Genomic DNA, 20,192 nt, shown 5'->3' on the forward strand with positions numbered 1-20,192 from the left:
AGGAAATGGAGGATTTGTTTAGACACCTCTGGTGAAAAGGATGTGGATCTTCTTTCCTGTGACCTGCACTCTATCATCCTCATCAGTATGAATACATGAACCTGTCTTGGGAAAAGTGTGACGTCTGTCAAAAGAAGTGGCATGAGAGATTTTCCCCCTTGAATTTAAATGCCACCTTCTCTCTTTAGTTTCTCTCTAATCCTGATTGGTGAGAAGCACTCAGCTCAATTATAGTTGACAACAGTCAACTGCCAACTGCCATATATAGCTCATTCCCCCCACTGAGCTGTGTAGTGGTTCTACTCATGGGCAAAAAGAAGGCATCACTCACACACACACCATGTCTAAGGAACAACCATGGCCCTATTTAATTGCTCATGTGTTGTGTAAATAAGAGATTCTGCTCTAACATGAAATCTGAGACATCCAATGTTATGCCCTTGTCAGTAAAAGGTGCAAGATAAACTAATTTTTGTCAGCAAAAATGCCTGACCCACAATATTTCTGCTATTTTTGTAAAACTCAACTCATTGTACCTTCCAAAGTGACTTAATTTGATATTATTTTTGTTTTAATAGGAATTTATATGACATTTTGCGGTTTATGGTCATCTTTTAGTTTGAGCTACCTTTAATGAGTAATAATGAGTATAGTTTCGCAAGCTACATTTCTCTTTACAGCTTGACTGGAGTTCAACTACTTTCAGCATGCAGTAATTGGTTGTTTGTACAATTATGCTTTCAGAGTGGTTTCCCTAACACCGATGGTAGTTTAATATCTGCGTTCTGATGAGGCCAACTGCTTTTACACATTAACATATGGTCATAATAGAGAAAAAAGATATGTCCCTTCCTTTGTTTTTTGAAGTTGCATGTCAGTCTCTTTGAATCCATTTGAAAAATTATTTTCCTACATAGCTCATTGGCACCTTATTGAGCCCATTTCGTTGGTAAGCAACTGCACAGCTCCTTGTGATGTCAAAGCAGCAGTAAACTCGGAAAGTTCTGGCTCCTCCTCAAGAGTCTAAGCCCAGGAGAAAAGGAGGGAGCAGAGGGCTGCAGCCAGACAGGAGAGCGGAAGGCAGAGGGCACTCAAAGAGAAACTGACACTGGGAAACAGACAGAGATATGAATCAACTGAGAGCCTGGGAGAAACTGGGGAACAAGGACAAAACATCAACACAAGTGCAACTAACGTGGACTTTGAGACAAGAAACAGAGACACTGAGGACCAGAGAAAATAAGATACACTGAGAAATTCAGAGACAGGTGAACTGAGAAACGATGAGACTCTAGGAGACAGGCATACCCTGTGGCTCTTACAAAACCAAGAGTGGACATTATTTAGGCAGAGTGAATGAAGATGCTGCACAGAAAAAATCAGTCCCAGAGTGCACTGCAGCTGAACTTCGGCTCCTGTAGAGGAAGGGAAAAAATGGAGAAGTAAGAGCATCTGTCAATCGAATCCTTGGATCCTGAAATCAGACTTGCTTTTCAGTAGGTGCAGATTTTCATCTACTGTGTGCTGGTCAAAAGGTCAAACTGCCTTTGCATGGAGGTAGGTAAAACTTAAGCACTAACTCATAAATGTATTGTGATTCACTATTTGCAGATTATAAAATGAGATGAATCTAGTTTATTTGGGATTATAGTTAGTTATTTTTATTAAAAATGAGTTTTCTATTAAAAGGCACAAGAGTAATTATATAAACATTTAGCAATAGGCAAAGTTATCATAGTTTGCTTTCTTTACTTTGCTGAGTCAGACTTTTATTTTAAATCTGTCATTAAGGTCCTAGACTAAATATCCATTATGCTTTCTCCTAAATTTTTTTCAGAAAATGTTTAGAAATAATTCAGGCAGAACTTTTTGGATTGGCTTTGCCAGTAGTAAGACGTGCGTGACGGATCTAATGTTTGTTTTTCTTGAAAATAGGCAAAAAATGTGTAAATGAGTGAAATTAGACATATAAGGCAAAATTGCATTGTAAGAGACCACGAGCAACTAGACACACTGTACATTTAGGAGTGCATATTACAATAATGAAACAATTAAAGCTATTATTTTTCTTTTTGTGCTAGCCAAGGCTTCTTTGGAATCACAAATTAGTGCATACTGATTGACACTTCTCTATGGGTCCTAAACTCATTCTGTCTAGTGAGATTTGATGAGTACTCTGTCAAACAATAAAGCCAAAAATTCTCATGGATAGAAAAAATAATGGAGTAGATATTTAATGAGATCTTAACCTCTCTCACACAACATATTTAGCTGGTCAGTTCTCCCGTTTCCTTTTTAAGCAGGGCTGTTCTTTGATTTTTGGCTATGGCCATGTGCATATTATGAATACTTAGCCCACATCAATCCCTCGCTGCTGAGAAATGGAGACATTTTGGACTTGGGAAATGAGGAAATATCAGGAGCAAAGCCCTCTGGTTTCCATTACATTTAAGTTGTTTTAAAACTAGTTTAACTGCTACAAAGCCAGCTGGTTTAAAACCAATATAAACTGCGGTTCACTAAAACGTTAGGTCATGTGTAACATCTACTTTTAGCTTCTTTCTTGGCATTTGTCTTGTTGATGCAAATCAGGGTCCTGTGCGTTATGGGCAGAGGATAAGTGGACATCATCGTTTGACCCCAGTCAAATAATTCCCTTATTTGGGAATTAGCCAGCGTCATGCTGCATTTCTGTGTTTAACTTTGACCCACTCAGAAAAGGCTCCTGCCCTGAAGGAAAAAGTCGTTAAAAAGTTACATTAAAAATATTGGTAAAAACCCAGCCCTTCTCTATGTTTAAAACATGGGTTACATTCTGACATAAAGCAAAGTATTATGGGAATGTAATTTCTGAAAGTGAAAGCACATTTATAAATGAGTTCCTCCACAAGGTCACGAAATTCAGATTAAACGCGAATGCTTTGCGTCTAGGCTCTGGGATCTGTGCATGCTGCAGAAGCAAAGGAACCGCGCGCGACGCAGGGGCCACAGGCCATTAGGAATCGAGCTCACGCAAGTCTAAATCGTTAGCAGCAGAGAACAGGCAGCGCACACATGGGCTCTGTCAGCTGTGCTGAGGCAAGATTCCCTTAGATTATGTGCTGTACACAAATAAACACAGTCACACAATGCATTTCAAAAGGTTTGGAGCCCTCTCCACCCCCTCTCCCTCCCACCCACATACACACACACGCACACACACAAACACACGCACACACGCACACGCACACATGCACACACACCCAGCTCTGCGTGTGGTCGTGTCTCTCACAAACATGTAGGATGTTGGCTGCTAATGGGAGGCTTCCTGTGGAGTAGAGCTGTTAGCCTCTGCACATCATCTCTACAGTTTGCAGATGTCAAAATAGTATTATGTATCTGTAATGGTTTAAAATTTGTTGCACAGCAAGGGAACCGACTAAAGCTAAGACACAGTATGAATGGACTACAAACTGTAACTAGTCTCAATTAAATTTGCTAAAACTAGCCTTGTATTTCAACAGTTCTAATATGCTTTACCTATTTATTTTTTTTTTTAGCCTGGGTTCCAAAGGTGTTGATTCAATTCTATTCTCACATTTGATGCCAGTTCTGGGGTGTTTAGAAGCTATCCTGTTAACTGTCCATCTGTCCCTTTCAGTCAGCTTTGAATTGCAAGTCACTATTCCTCTTTGCTGATGCTCTTTGCCATATGCTGTCATCATTTCCCCTTGCTAAATTAAATAATTCAGCAGTTTTTCTGATTGATGTGCCTGAAATGTAGCTCTCTCTCTGGAGCTCTGTTACTTTTCTCATGTTGCTTTGGAAACTGGAATATCAAAGTGCTGACAGACTGGAAACTGGAAAGATTTCTGCTGACAGATTTGGAGACTGATAAATCAAAGCGCTAACAGATGAGTCATATTAAGTTGAATGCCAATTAAAAATATATATTAATTGGCCTTTGTGTAATTGACTTTGTAATTTAGTTGCTTCAACGTTAAAATGGTTTTTAACGTTGAAGCAATACGATGTTTCCACAGGTAGTTTTAATATGCTTTGTTGTTAATAAGGTATTGTATCCATATTTTGTTAAGTGTCTTTTGTTTTATTGAAGACTAGTTTGATCTTACCAAGCACATGATCAGAGAACTGGTCTCATGAACCAAACATGAAAATTTGTGACCTTATTTTTTGCTTGCTATAAAGCAATCCAAAGCAAACAGCTCCACTCAATGTGGATGAAAGAAGCCTCACTCTCCCATCAGTAGTTGATGCATCATAAAGAGGCTTTAAGTAGTGGCAATTTAAATAAATACACCAAACATGTTGTAAGAGTATTTTGCTCATCAACTCTAATGGTGTGCTAAAGTGTTCTGTAGCATTTTTTATCTGAAATAAGCAAGGACTAAACTATGTCCCATCATAGTTATATATGTATAATGCACTTTGAAAAAATTGAAACAACAGAAAAGCTAATGAAACAAAATCTAGTTAGCTGTGAAAAAAGTCACTTGTCACTAAGTATTACTTGACTGCATCGATGACCTGCTGGATGCATAAATGTGTCTGAACTGGTGGGCGTCACACTTCAAAATAGTGGCCAATTGAAGCGTGCGTTTCTGCTGAAAGACAAGAATAATGAAATGTAGCTGTGTATTTCTCTATTACTGACAAATTACTGAACCCTAATCACACTGTACTGAGAGGTATGGTGCCACCAGGGATTTTGGGCCCCATGAAAAGATCTCACGTTGGGCCCCAGCACCCCAGAAAATCCAATGTTCTAATAATTTGAGGGCCCCTTGTCAGTCAGGGCCCCTGCAATTGTCCTAACTCCCCTCGCCCCCTCACAGCACCTCTGATGATTGGCAGTAGCGTGCTGCCTTCACATAGACAAAAAGAATCCTCAATACTCTTTAAACAAAGCAATTCTGTGTGAAGAAAGGATTCGATTGAAATGTTTGTTTATGTCATTTATTCCAGAGCAGTTTATAAATCCTTGTAAATTTGTGAATCATGTTCCTTTTCAGGGCATGTCTTTCTTTTAGGGATTGTTTCTCAAATAGAAGTTCAACCACATTGCCATGGAGACGTCCATGAGTGTGTTCGTCAACAGCACGTCTGGCCCCATGGACAATGACTCCCTCAGGGAGGAGCCGTACCTGAAGCAGCTGGCACACTTGGATGAGGGCCTCTACAATGACTATTACAGCCTGTGGATTGCCTTGCTGGTCATCAACCTGCTCATCTTCAGTATGGGCGTGCTCCTCAACAGTCTGGCGCTCTATGTCTTCTGTTTCCGCACGGTCGCCAAAACCACACCCGTCATCTACACCATCAACCTGGCGGTCACAGACCTGCTGGTGGGCCTGTCCCTGCCTGCCCGCATCGTGCTCTACTACAGCGGGGGCAAGTGCCCGGCCTGCTCGTACGTCCACATCTTCAGCTACTTCGTCAACATGTACTGCAGCATCCTCTTCCTCACCTGCATCTGCGTGGATCGCTACCTGGCCATCGTTCAGGCGGAAGCCTCGCGCAAGTGGAGAAGCCCCGCCGTTGCCAAGGGCGCCAGCGTCTGCGTCTGGCTCTTCGCCATCGTGGTGACCTACTCCTCCCTGACCGGGGCCTTCTCGCAAACCTCCTGCTGCCTGTCCAAGCTCTTCACCCTCACGGTCTTCGAGTTCCTGCTGCCGCTGGTGGTGATCGCCGCCTTCACCATGCGGGTGGCCTGCGCCCTGGCCAGCCCCCGGCTGATGCGCCGCAGCCGCGAGCACAGGATGAGGGCCATCCAGCTGCTGGTCACCGTGCTGGTCATCTTCACCGTCTGCTTCACGCCCTTCCACGTCCGGCAGGTGCTGGTCCACTTCTGGCCGGACCTGCCTCACCACGTGGCCGTCTACCACGCCACCGTCACCCTCAGCAGCCTCAACAGCTGCCTGGACCCCGTGGTCTACTGCTTCGTCACCAACAACTTCCGGGCGGCGGTGAGGGGCGTGTGCCGGCGGCCGGAGCCCGAGCCGGGCAGCGGGGAGGCGGCCAGCGTGCAGAAGAGCTCCAAGGGCTCAGGGACCGTCATGGCGGCAAACCCTAGCGTGAAGACGGCTAACATGAACACCTCACCCCACAGTGCCCTGAGAGAACTACAGAAGGGGGCGGGAGAAAAAAAGGGAGACTGTGTGGAGGGGCAGGGGGAAGAGAAGGGGAACAGCCAATCGGCAAGCAAAACAAAAGACATAACAGGAAATACATGAGAGGAGGAACGACCTTAAGAAGGCCATCACATTTGACTGAATTGTGCTGGTATTTTGACTGAGTGTTAGGTCGGTACTCAGCCCTGGAGAATATGAATGGGTGGTTTCAGTGAAGGATGACATATGATTACTTGTCTATAATGTATACTGCAATTTGGTGTTTTTTGTATGTGTATAAAATATGCTTATATATGCATTTAGAATGCTGTTATTTGTAATATTTCATGTGTTTGCTTTTAAAACCCATCACAAGTCAGTCGTGACAAAAGCCAGCCTTTAAAGAAAAAAAACACTTTCAAGAAGTTTTATCAGATTAAACAAAGAAATTGTTTAAATCCTGTCAAAAATGTTATTTTTGGATTGTTTGCTTTGTGTTTAAATTCTCCTAGAGCTGTGCAGACTGGGAAATTAGGAATAACTTACGGTTGTTCATCCTTTACTGAATTTAAAAAAAAAAAAAAAACAACATCCACCATATTACCCTCTCCGGTGTGGTGTCACCAGTTGAGCCTCTTAAGTGCAAGGGGCACTGAAACTTAGTGTGGGTACGCAGTAAAATGTCCAGTGTCAATTCCATTCTAACAGTGTTAATTCAATGCTTAACAGATAACATTTGGTCCCACTTGACCTCCAATGCATTCACCCATGGGTCAGAGACTGTTTAATATTCTACAGGCTGCTCTTTATTACCGAGAAGCTAGAGCAGACTGTGGGAGGTATCTCTATCACAGATAACAATATCATGTTTTGTTTTGCTTTGTTTCATTCACTTGCAAGAGCTTTTGTGAGGGATTTGAAAGTGAATGTGTAGAATAGTTAGTTCGTTTGAAAGACCAAGAACATGTCCAGAACTGTCTGGAGCTTGATGTTGGTGTCTATGTATGGCTTTCTATAGATATTAAGCTTTCCACCTAGAAACTGTGAATTTCAAGGATTTTCCTGTACTCATCTGAATGTGTCAGAATGCACTGCATTTCTATAGTATAACATTCTAAAAGAACATCATAACGAAAGGAGAGGGGTGATTCACTTCAACCACCCACAATCTGTAAGATCCACTCGGGTGATGCACAGCAGCCATTTTAACTGGATTGCAGATTATGGGAACAAAGTGGTCATTGCGCTTTTCTTTCCATGTTAAATTGAAGAGAGTAGTGGCACAACTTTGAAGGGTTTGCATTTACATTTGCAATTGTGTTGGCTTGGAATATTGCTATTCCTTCTCAGTATAGTGTACATGGATGACTTCTTTGCCGATAACTTGTTGACTGCAGAATACTTAAGTGTTTTTATATAATTACTGATGTACAGTGCTTCACCCTAAATGTCAAATAAAAAAAACACAACACTGGATTACTTTGATTTCACCATGGAGAACATTTTATAGACAGCATATGTGCAATATTAAAGTTTTAAATGCACACAGACAGATATGGGCACACAGTACTTTTTTCCAACATACTATCTAATGGAAAATCTTCTTGAGCTAATGTGTTTACCTTATGCTTAAACAGATCAAACAGGCAGATTTTAAGCCCAGCCCTTAACCTCACAAGACCTGGGGACTCTGGGAAATTATAAAAATGTTCTTGGATTTAAACTTTAACATAATCTCAAGTTATTTCTCAAGTTGTGCTTATATTTAATTTACGAAAATAACTAAGACTGAAAAAAGTTACGTTGATTTAAAGCAGCATATCTGTGTCTCATGCACCATGACATTTAAATTAAAAAAATTAACTTACATTTGAACGTTAATAATGCGAGAGCTGCCATGGTTGTATTATTGTTTTCTCGTGTATCGCACTATTTATAAAACATTTTATCGCGTTTTAAATAAAACACACCTGGGATTGATCGTGATTCTCGCACTCTATATGCCTAAAATTGATCATAAATTAAATGTTATTCTTAAACCATGCACACAGCCTGCTTCAGAGATTCATGAGCTGCCCTCAAAAAACCATGACTAAGTTGCTATTTCTAAAAGTCCACTTTGACATGTAAACTTTACGCAGAGATATGATCATATCGACGTAAAAGTGGAATTTTATAAATAACTACTTAGTCATGGTTTTTTCATAAGCCACTCTTTAAAATCATTTTACTTAAAATGTCTCTGCTAAAAGAAAGATTCCGTGAAGATATTAAATATGGCACTCCTTGGTAAACATTTTTATGAATTGTTTAAAAGCATTTTTCCAGTAAGTGCAACTAGATTAAATATAATTTCCACTTTATCTTGTACTGTATATAGATAATTTTCCGGTTAGATATGAATAGAGAAAGTACAAAGTAACGTGACAATTCCTCTGGACATCTCTAATGGAATATAAGTGACTGCCCAATTAGCATTTACCTCAGTGCTTAAACACTTATGAGAAGGACTTATTTGGAGACTGTAAAATATCATAATGTTTAGACTTTGGCAGATGCTTATTTCTGTTTAAAAATGGAATGACGCTGTTTCCCTTTCTGCCAATGTCTCTGAGAATGTCTGTGCCACATTCCAAAGGCAGAAAGAGAAAGGTCAGTCAAGAACTGGTTCCAGTTCACTTTCTATAACGGGCCAGGTCTGATGTCCCTTGTGTAAGCTGACTGTACACTATTCAGTTTCTTGCTCTCAAAAGGATTTGTCTCTTACATGTTAATCTATTCTGACACCTAGTGACCAAATACAGTATGAGAGCAAAAAAAAAGTTTGAGTATGGTATGTACTAGGTTTCTGGGAGTTATTCCTAAGGATCACGTTTGAGTATGTTACAAAGCTGTGGGAATGAACCATTAGAAAGGAGTCTGACCAATTATTTTGTGGCTTTTAGTTTAACATTACAACTTTGAAAGGAGCAGCATATCACATATATATATATATATATATATATATATATATGTTACTTAAGGGTTTGTCAAGAGCAATTTCAAATAGACATAAGCCTTTTGCCAGTGTTTAAATAATAATAATTTAATGAGTACAATGAAATTGAATCATGGTACAAATATGGATAGCCACGTTTCATTTTCCGTATAAATTGTACGCCGGTCATATTTTGAATTGTAATTACACAATATGAATGCATCTCTTCACTTTGTATGACAGAGAATGCACAGACGTACTTTCTACTTTCTTACTTTGTGTGGTCACAAACTTCATTAAAAAAATTAAAGCGAATGTTTTGGAGACTGAAGAATATTTATGCATATTTATTATTCTTATTTAAATAATTCTCACACAATTTGGAGTGAATCTTTACTCAGAGTGACTTTGTGCTTTTGCCCCCTTTAATTTAGCTGGTTTTAAACACGGTTTATATTTTTTCTTTCCCAAAATTATTACAAGAAAGTTATATTGATGCACTCTTACATGATTACAATAATCATAATGTGTTGCATATTTATTACGTATTTTGTTTTTGTCCCTGTGTGCATTTCTGTCTGCAAAGGGCATCGCTGTCAGGATTCTGCCACTGTTGTTCAAATTCTATTGGGATGGCAGGTATGCCATCCCGCCAAATTACGCCTTGGCGGGGGCATGCCCCATACCTACACAGCACCGATATGATAATGAAATGATATCTCATAAAAAAACACGTTTTCAACGTACAAAAATGCCAAGTTACTCACACATACAAGACATACACCACATATAACTTATTCATTCCGACTGCCAAAATCCAGGCCTGCTACCAGCATTGCTTCGGAATACATCTTATTTCATTTCGGTGAGGCAAGATAGCCTATATTGTTTGTAGTACCGTAACTTGGCGTCATTTTGATATCAATATGCTACTTTTAATGGCTGCCTGGATTTTGGCGGTCTGAATGAATGAGTTATAGATGGTGTATGTCTTGTATGTGTAAGTAACATGGCATTTTTGTACGTTTTAAACGTGTTTTTTATGAGATTCCAACTACTTCACCACTAGCTTCCTAATTAGCTAAGCAAGCAAAGCCAGCTAACAGCTTGACGACGCAAAGGCAAACTAATGCTGGAGCTAGTTTGCTAGTCAGCTAAACAGCCTCTTTCTCAATTATCTACTTCACTTATTTTACAACTAAAATGCCACTGTGACGATAATGTGCTTCTTCCACCGGAATTAGTACTGTCGGCTAACCGCTTTATCAATTAAAAGACTTGAAAACGGAACCAACGCACAAACGGCCCGTTAAGGTTAACAAAACAAACTATGAAAAGGACGTACTGGTCAAGTCGATATAGACTAAACCATTAACACAAAGGTTTGTGATGATTTAAGCAAGTTACTTTACCGTTCATTTCAAAAATATAGAACGAACAGAAGCATTATCATATATGAACCAGAGAATATTATTTACCAGCAAGAGAATTCTTGGAACGTTAGATCACAGAAGTCAGCCTTCTTTATGAATGGTTAGTACTCTACGGAATCTCATATGCTATTGTCGGGTTAAGTCACAATAGTAAGACGTGGAATCTGCTATAAATTAAACTCACTTTACAGCAGGTTTTCAGATTGTTAGCAGCATAAGAAGAGAGAAGCACGAACGAAGAAACACAAAATAATTGCATAAAAACGAGATGGAAAAAAAGTTGGAGGGGATGGGCGGAGAAAAGGAGTCGATGGAGGGAATTCTACAACAGCAGCAGCTGTTTGATGGACAGCTTACAGGGAGTGTCATAGACGAGGAGGAAAATAAGGTAGCATATTTTAACATGCGTATTAAGGTTAGAACATAAGGACAGCTAAAAGGTTCTTTCTGATTTCCCAAGACCACAGTCAGTAATCCTAACACTTTTTTCAGTGTTTCAGTAAAAAGAGATAAAAGTGCGTTTGTGTAAATGACAGTACATTTCTAGTAAAATGGTTACATTTGCAGATGTTACTGAACTCGATTTGTAGCCTAGATGGACTAAACGGCCTGTTCTCATCAGTAGCCTACATATGTTCTTCTGTCCTTAGGAGACTGGGACTGAGCAGGTGGCCGCCATAGGGGCACAGGTTAATAATCTGTCAAAAACAGTAGAACAGGTCCTGTTGATGATGGAAACTATGGAAAAGAGGATTGCTGGCCTGGAGAAGGCTCTGTATGAACACCGCATGCCAATCCGGGAAGAAATTGGAAACGCGATAGTGATGTGTGCTGGAGAGAGCACGGGAGAGACCTGTCAGCGCGAAGGAGAGAATAAGGGCGATCAACAGAGCGGAGCGGAAAACGGCGAGAAAGAGAAAGGTGGGGAGGAGGGGAAAAGTGCAGAAAAAACTCCAACTGAGAAGGATAAACAAGGGAAAGGACAGAGAAAGAAGTGGACCTGTTGGACATCAGCTAAAATGTGTGGGCACAGGAAAAAAACTGCCAGATCTGAGGACAAGAAAGAAATAACAAGGGATGAGGGGAAAAGTGATGGGGAGGAGCAGAATGAAGCTGGGGAAGGCATGAGTGGGAAGGAGGAAAGACAAATTAAAGATGAAGAAAAGAAAGAAAAGAATGTGGGACAAAGTGAGGAGGATGGAACTGAAAAAGAAAAGAAGGAAGGAGAGAAAGGCCAGAAAAAGAGATTGAGTTTTTGGATGTCGATAACAAAGAGGTGGCAGAAGAAGAAGAGCAGGGCTGAGGAAGAGAAGCAAGGAATGAGGAATTCAAAGAAAGAGAAAGCAAAATAAGAGGTAATAAATGAGTAGCAGCGTCCATGCAGCAATGAACCCTAGTGATTGTGGACTAAAAAAAAAAAATTAACTGCAATGTTGTAAATTTCATGTTTTTCACACTGCCTTTTTCTTACTCTCTTTTTCACTGTTTCATTCTTAGCCTCTATGTCTCTTTCTTGCTCTCTTCTGTTTTTCTGGTTGTCTCTCTCTGATTCCCAACCTTTCTTTCTTTTTCTGTTTCTTTCTTTTCTTGCATACTCTGTTCTCTTTCTTGCTTTCTTATTCTCTTTTTCTCTTTCTTGCTGTCTCTCTCTGACACCCTCTCTTTCTCTCTCTCTTGCTCTCTTTCCCTCTGTTTCTCTCTCTTTCTATTTCTTTCTTTCTTCCTCTCCTTCTCATAGCTTCTTTCTTTCTCTCGCTCTTTCCTTATTAAATATATTAAAAGATTTGGTTATGAAGCAGTTGTATATGTGTCTTTCATAATCACAACACAAATGAGAAGAGTGCACTCAGTAGAGCTTATACAAATGCCAGACCAAAATATGTTTCAGCAGATTAAATAATTAAGAGCAGAAGTTGGCGCAAAATCCTGGAACAGATTTGCCCTTGCTGGGAACCCCGGGGTTAAAGTTGACTTGCTAGTGACAATGTTTACGACCAGAGCATTATCGAGTGAGTAAAGCTCATAGTGTAACTACCGCGTGTCATTGGGATGGCAGGTATACCATCCCGCCAAGTTACGCCTTGGCGGGGGCATGCCCCATACCTATACAGCACCGAGAGTTTGGCACTTTTTCAGGGTTCCCCACAGAAATAACCACAACAGCCACAGACACTCAGCCCTTAAAAACATTAAATTCTGTACATTCTGACCCCATTTCAACAGACAGATTTCATAAACAACTTCACATGTCCACACAATAAAGCCGCAAACTAAGGGGATTTTGCGTTTTCTCCTTCTTCTTCTTCTTCTTCTTCTTCTTCTCTTTCTTCTTCTTCTTCTTCTCATTCTTATTTTTCCTGCCGCCTATCCCACTAACAACATGTCTCCCCACTGGACATTTTACCGACACCAGCCAAATCTTCACCTACACGACCCAATCAAAAACTGGCATACACACGCAAAATACCCATACCTTTTTACTCTGAAACATTTCCAGTTTAAACAGCTAGTCTGCCTGTGGCCTCGTGGGCAAGGTTACAGCCTTGGGAACATGAGGTCCTAAGTTCAAGCCCAGCTAGAAACACATCTCTTTAACCTGCTTTTACCCTCACTAATAATTGTCTACTACTTCTCAATTATTGCTTTTGCACCATATCTACCCGCCGTTCACCGAACGTATACACTGCATTATGACGTACCGCCTGCACGTTCAGTTATTAACCGGCTACAACATTGCAAAGCCATATGGATTCAACGGGAGCTCTTCTGTGCTTACTGGCCTGTGTTCTTCTTTAAAACTACAGACAGGTTTGCTAATGATATTTCACACATTGCATAGCTATGTCATGGTGCTGCACTAACAAAGTCACAGACTGGTAAACCTCCGGTTGAAGGATTGAATCCCGCCTCGCCCTCAGGCAGATCATTTCCTCTTTTACACTAATGTTTTCTTACGCTTATATTTGCTTTACCAAAACTCACTCACGGCCACCCATATGCATTTCATGACGGCAAATGTATTCCTTCTATTAAAAAGTTACACCAGTTCACCACTGTGCCATTTCTACTAACTATATTTCTTCACTTGGCTACTGTACAAAACCTTCTTATCAGCAAACGCCTCGTTTCTACATTCATGTTACCTCGCCCTGTTCTCTATCTAGCCACATACAAACAATTACTACGCATGTACGTTCTACAACTCCACATTAAAACATTACATTTAAAATCATGACTCACTCATAATTATAACTACTACTGAACATGACAAAAGCGCATCGCTGAAATAGATTACACATGTTACTCAACCCTCCACTTCAATGACTAATGTTTTATACAGACTGTTATATATACCGTTCGATAAGGAAACTAAGTTCGCTCATGGTCACTTCATTTACTTCGCACTATAGTCTGTGATCATGTCAACCTTCACCTACATGCCCATTCTGCTAAAAACATATTGTTTCAACTACGCAATTTCATAATTTCTCCCAATTTCTCTCACACTGTTGTTATTTTCTCATATGCAAAGCCTGCTGGGACATATGCATCTACTCCTATTCTCCACTATCAAGTTTTCCGGTTCTAGCTAAGCAAAACAGCGAAGAGGATTCCTACCTGCAGATAAGCCTATCAAAATGCCTTATAAACCTTACAAACACTAAAAGTGCATCTCTACGAAATAACAGACAATGGAGCAGGACAGAAGGGTACCAAAGTTGCTCTAATTCTACGGGCTTGCTCATTCTTTTGTCAATCAAGGCCCGTTGGATGGCCGTCAAATCCGTGAGTAGGCTACATACACTGGTCATATTTCACCTGCGTTTCTGATGCGTTTACACTTGTACGCCACCACACGCTTTGTCACAGCCACTGTTTTACATATATAGCAAACCGAAACTGCTAAACGGTAAACAGTTCATCAGACTGTACAAATTCACACAAGGATAGCCATAATCCACAACCGTTTCTTACAGGGTCACTTCGCATTTCTCACTCTCATAATAAAACGCTTTGTAAAAAGAAATGATATCTCATAAAAAACACGTTTTCAACGTACAAAAATGCCAAGTTACTCACACATACAAGATATACACCATCTATAACTCATTCATTCAAACTGCCAAAATCCAGGCCTGCCATTAAAAGTATTGATATCAAAATGACGCCAAGTTACGGTACTACAAACAATATAGGCTATCTTGCCTCACCGAAATGAAATAAGATGTATTCCAAAGCAATGCTACCCAATATTTCCTCAATTCTTTCAAGTCACTTGGCCCTGTGTTTTGTAATCTTACCATGTCATGCAAACTTTGTGTCAGATCAAAGTGTCAAATATTTCGAATTGCCTCATGGAACACATTGAAATTCATGTAGAAAACTGCTGGTCAGTAACTACAGGAAGCATATTTCTCCAGAAAACATATGTTTACACTTGCTTCTGAACTGAATTTCAGTAAATGTACAAGTGATTGTATATTTGCTACGTACAATAAATACTGCATGTAAAATACATATTGTACATACATACATAGAGAACGTCTTTATCCCCATGGGGACATTTCCCTCACAGCATGTTACATTCACATTTATGAACAGACATTTATACCAAAAAACATACAATCATTCATGCAACAGAAAGGCTGGGCAGCGAAATCCATACCAATACAAATTGGACATATAGACGCCTATTCAATCAATCTTGACTTTGAGAAAGCCATCCACACATATGTTTGGCCCACACACAGGGCCAAGTGACTTGAAAGAATTGAGGAAATATTGGGTAGCATTGCATTCGGAATACATCTTATTTCATTTCGGTGAGGCAAGATAGCCTATATTGTTTGTAGTACCGTAACTTGGCGTCATTTTGATATCAATACTTTTAATGGCAGGCCTGGATTTTGGCAGTCTGAATGAATGAGTTTTAGATGGTGTATGTCTTGTATGTGTGAGTAACTTGGCATTTTTGTACGTTGAAAACGTGTTTTTTATGAGATTTTATATTACCCCACTAGATGGCAGTAGTTGTAATTAATTTAAACTCAGCTGGATGCCTTTGAACAAGTTGAATTTTCTGCAGTAAAGACTCTGGTCGTCTGACGTCCAGAGAGATTTTCTTACAGACCTAACATGTCAAGGTCAGATACTTACACCACATGCAGATTTACTGGTTTTATTCACAGGGATTAAAATTTAATTTCTAATCATGTGATTGGTCTGCCAATCTGCACAGCAGCAGGTCTTTGACATGGTAAATGGACTGCATTTATATAGCTATACAATTGATGCCTCTCATTCACCCATTCACACACTCACGCCAAAGGTAAAAGGCTGCCATGCAAGGTACCAACCAGCTCGTTGGGAGCAATTAGGGGTTAGTTGTCTTGCTCAGGGACACTTCGACACGCCCAGGGTGGGGGGATCGAACCAGCAACCCTCCAACTGCCAGACAACCACGCTTACCTCCTGAACTATGTCGCCCCATGTCATCGCCAGTGTTGTGTAAAAGAAAAGTTGCCATTTTGGCTTTTATAGTTACTCAAAAATCCTAAATGATAAAACCATAATGCTTATTGGTAAATGGGAAGAGAATCCCACAGCTGTGGTTCTGTTTCTTGGGCACTGTACCTGATAACTAGGAGAGGGGAGCATTCATGTCATCGCCAGTGTTGTGTAAAAGAAAAGTTGCCATTTTGGCTTTTATAGTTACTCAAAAATCCTAAATGATAAAACCATAATGCTTATTGGTAAATGAGAAGAGAATCCCACAGCTGTGGCTCTGTTTCTTGGGCACTGTACCTGATAACTAGGAGAGGGGAGCATTCAATTGCACAGAATGGCCCTCCTGCCACATGTTCTGTAACCTGTGTCTGCTTATTGTTCTCGATGTTTTTATATGTCCTGCTTCCAAAATGAGCAAAATTCCCTTCTTGAATGCAAGAGCCTGTAACACAATGATTGCACATATCCATCGGACCCACAAACAGCCTGTGTCCGTAAGCTGAAACCTGCTGACTACTGAGTTTTAAGGGTTAAGCATCAGTAATGAAAAGTATCTTGGAGACTTGATGGGATTGCTGTAACATTTTTGTACTGCACAGCTAGATCCAGAATAGATCGTGATACCATAAAACTGTTGCTACAGGGTTTATTTATTTATTTATAGGTCGTAGAGCATTTTGAAAAACACCAAAGTTTTTACATTTTACACCCTGGGTGAAGTGCTTGCGCTGCTGAAAAGCACATCCGAGCAGCCATTAGTGAGGACGTGGACGTTTATTGTCCAAAAACCATCGCTTGAACGGTGTTTCCCTTGCCAACAGATACAAACGCTGCCTAACCCAAACTGCTTTGCAGGCTGGCGCCCTCTTCAGAGGCCCAAAAGTAACCCTGAAGCACTGAGACAGAAGTGTCACCTGACGGCAGCTGACGTGACTAATGTGCTGTGTTTCTGACGCACCTCATACCCTGTTTGAGAGTGACTTTGTCACGTTCCTGCCCTGGATGTGAACACGGCACGGTCAGCCGGTGAGGTTCACACATAGTTGCTACAGTGTTGCTGACAGCAGCTCATCCAGACCGTTTCGTCAGAACAGTGTGGTCTTGGCAATGGGAGAGTGTTTTGCAGAATAGCCTTGTAACCTATTTTATCTGGTCATTTGCTGCACGCACTAAAAACAGTCATGCTTCTACACAGCAGTCACCCTTGCGAATTCATCAGTAAACCTACAGTTCACAGACTCTGCACTGAAAAAACCCTTTCCGTCTGAGGAACTGGGAAGAGAAACAGGACCTTGAAACTGCAAAGCACAGATTTTTAATGTGCTAAACAACAGAAATGTCTTCCTTCTATTACCCCACTGTAACCACAGCTCTAATGTTAGTAAAGAACTATGTATAAATAAATATTTTTAATTTGATACATGACTTAGAGTATCAATATGATAGAAAAATGAACATATTTCAATATACTACCACTCCCACACATGAAAAATTTAATCATTTACATTTCTTGCTGTTTTTTTTGTTTGTCTGATATTGCATTAATCTTGGAATTCTGTCGTTATAGTAACCTAAGAGAGAAATAATTAAAGCAGTAGCCCTGTAATAAAGGTCATGTTTACCAGTCTCTGGGAGGGAAAAAAGATCTTTGGAATCCGTTGACTGAGCCGCACACGTTGTGACTCATTTATAAGCTGCGCCCCAGGCATCAGGCTGGGCCCACATTCCTGTGGCCTGGGATTAAAATGCTGACAGGAACTCAGGCTTCGAATGGAGATATTGGTTGATATATTGACCCTGAACTGAAAGACATATTCCTGTTGGCGTGACCACAAAACATATTGTATTTTGTACATGTATTTTGTCCCGTACCAGAAACAATGGCAGCTGCAGAGATTCAGACACTGCAGAAGAGAGAAAGAACCGCACTGACAGTGACCGTGAACCTGTTTTTCGTGATGAACAAACTTGCCGGTTTTAACAACAGCGCTGATCAGCTGATTCACAGGCATGCAACAGTTTAAACTGGGCCGCATATTTGGATCAGCCCAAGCCAGTGCTGCGGCTGGCGGTCATCCAGGGGTGGCGTACAATTGGCTTTGCATCACCCGAGGGAAATATGGATTGCATCGCCAGGGGCAGCAGGGTTCAATTCAATGCAATTTTATTTGTACAGCACTTTTTTATTGCTTGAGCAACCCCTGCTGCTCCCGTGGCTTGCTCTCTGCACACGTGTATAAGTGGGTCTCCTCTGCCCGCTCTGAGCATGTGCAGCTTGTGTCTACGGTGTGAAAAGAAGCATCTGGCTGACACCACATATTTTTTGAGGAGAACCACGAGTTGTCTTCGCTCTTCCAAGCTGGCAGCAGGGGGCATAGTTCAAAGACTGGACATTCCAAATTCAGGTGGGATTAGAGATGCCAAATTTAAAAAATAAAACAGAAAATATGTTATTTATTTATTGTTTTAATTGGGCTGCGTAAGATATTTTTCATTATAACAAAAACAAACATTTACATTTAAAACAAACTTATTAATTTTAACTCAGATAATTTCATTTGAAGCATACAGAGGTGGAGCTCTTTGTAAGTGTGGTGCATGAAAAGGAATAATCTGATAAATATGTTATCTGTATTTGAGCTGGGAGGCTTGGTAATCATGCAGAACGATCAAAAACAACAGCAGGGTAATAATCAAAGTCCCGTGCACCCATTATTTTTAGCTTGTCAACTATCTCTAACTGCCAATAATACGTTCTGCATTTAGAAACTATCCATCTCATTGTGTCAACAAAAACAGTGTGTTCTCATTCATAAGATACCTCTCAGATTATATCTGCAGCCTTCCACAAACTTCAGGTCAAAGACAAAGCAAAGATGACACACCCACTTATAAAGAGAGGTTGCCAGGTAACCAACCAACACAGTTACCTGGCAACCTGTTCTAGCCCAGTTTGAAACTTCTAATAACATGCTTTTTAATGATAGGTAGGAAGGCCATAAGAAGTGTTAATTTGATCCAAGATTTGCTTATGGGATGCTCAAGAACGGCCCATGACATAACATAGATGTCAGAGCCTAATATGCATTTCATTTTATATACACAGCTACAACGTACTCAATGGAAATTGTGATAAATATAATAAAGATGAAATATCTTGGTAGCACTGTCACCTCACAGCAAAAAGGTCCTGGGTTTGAATCCGGCCTGGGCCTGTGTGGAGTATACATGTTCTCCCCGTGTTCATGCAGGTTTCCTCCGGGTACTCCGGTTTCCTCTCACAGTCCAAAGACATGCAGGTAGGCTAAAGGGAGACTCTAAATTTCCCGTAGGTATGAGTGTGTAAATGAGTCAATGGTGTGGATGCCCTGTGATAGATTGGCGGCCTGTCCAGGATGCATTCCTGCCTCTGGCCCAATGCACGCTGGGATAGGCTCCAGCACCCCCCCACGACCCTGCCCAGGATAAGCGGGTATAGATAATAGAAGGATGAATGGATATTTTATTATTTCAGTCTGTCACCAGTATCAATACCTTGAACCATGCAAATGGTTGTCCTACAAGCGATTAATTTCCCTGTTGAACTCAATGGAAAAAATATTCAGGAGAAACAATGCTTGTAGTATCTACTGCATATCTGGCAGCAGAACAGTGGTTTGAGGCTCATTTGATACCTTGAACCCTTGATGACTTAAAGCCATTTAGCCAACAAATGTGTTCCATACTGTATCAGCATAATTTACAGCTGAATCTAGTCCCACCCCCAAATTCCCATAGAGATCCATTCAAATGCAAAGAGTTTTTGTATCATTTGTAGGACAACCTGACAATAAGATATCCAGACTATGATGATTTTGATAGTTCACAGACATCAGGAAGTCATGGCATGCAAAGGATATGCAACCAAATACAAAACATGACTCTTTTATTTGACTGATTATGTTAATTTGTCTAAAACACTGAAATGGGGGACTACGTATAAAAAGTGCTGTAATTACTACATGGTGAAACCAAAATGTATAAGGATACCCTTTAATAAAAGCTCTGAGTCTGCACTTTGACCACGTGTGAATAGTTTGATTGCAAAAATAAAATATTAAATCAGAAAAAACAGAAAAATGCAGGTGGTTTTAATTTTGTGGCTGATCAGTGTATATATATATA

At 40.4% G+C, this 20,192-nt stretch overlaps 1 protein-coding gene across 1 annotated transcript; it reads left to right on the forward strand.

Moving 5' to 3' along the window:
* The first annotated feature begins 1,068 nt into the window (after positions 1 to 1,068).
* Positions 1,069 to 7,586, forward strand: LOC118232928 (G-protein coupled receptor 20). Its single transcript, XM_035428178.1, has 2 exons — positions 1,069 to 1,557; positions 5,013 to 7,586. Exon 2 carries the CDS (start codon positions 5,067 to 5,069, stop codon positions 6,231 to 6,233), a length of 1,167 nt encoding a protein of 388 aa, XP_035284069.1. The 5' UTR covers positions 1,069 to 1,557; positions 5,013 to 5,066; the 3' UTR covers positions 6,234 to 7,586.
* Positions 7,587 to 20,192: the final 12,606 nt, after the last annotated feature.

The sequence above is a fragment of the Anguilla anguilla genome, chromosome 8 (genome assembly GCF_013347855.1).
Source record: "Anguilla anguilla isolate fAngAng1 chromosome 8, fAngAng1.pri, whole genome shotgun sequence".
Taxonomy (NCBI): Eukaryota; Metazoa; Chordata; class Actinopteri; order Anguilliformes; family Anguillidae; genus Anguilla; species Anguilla anguilla.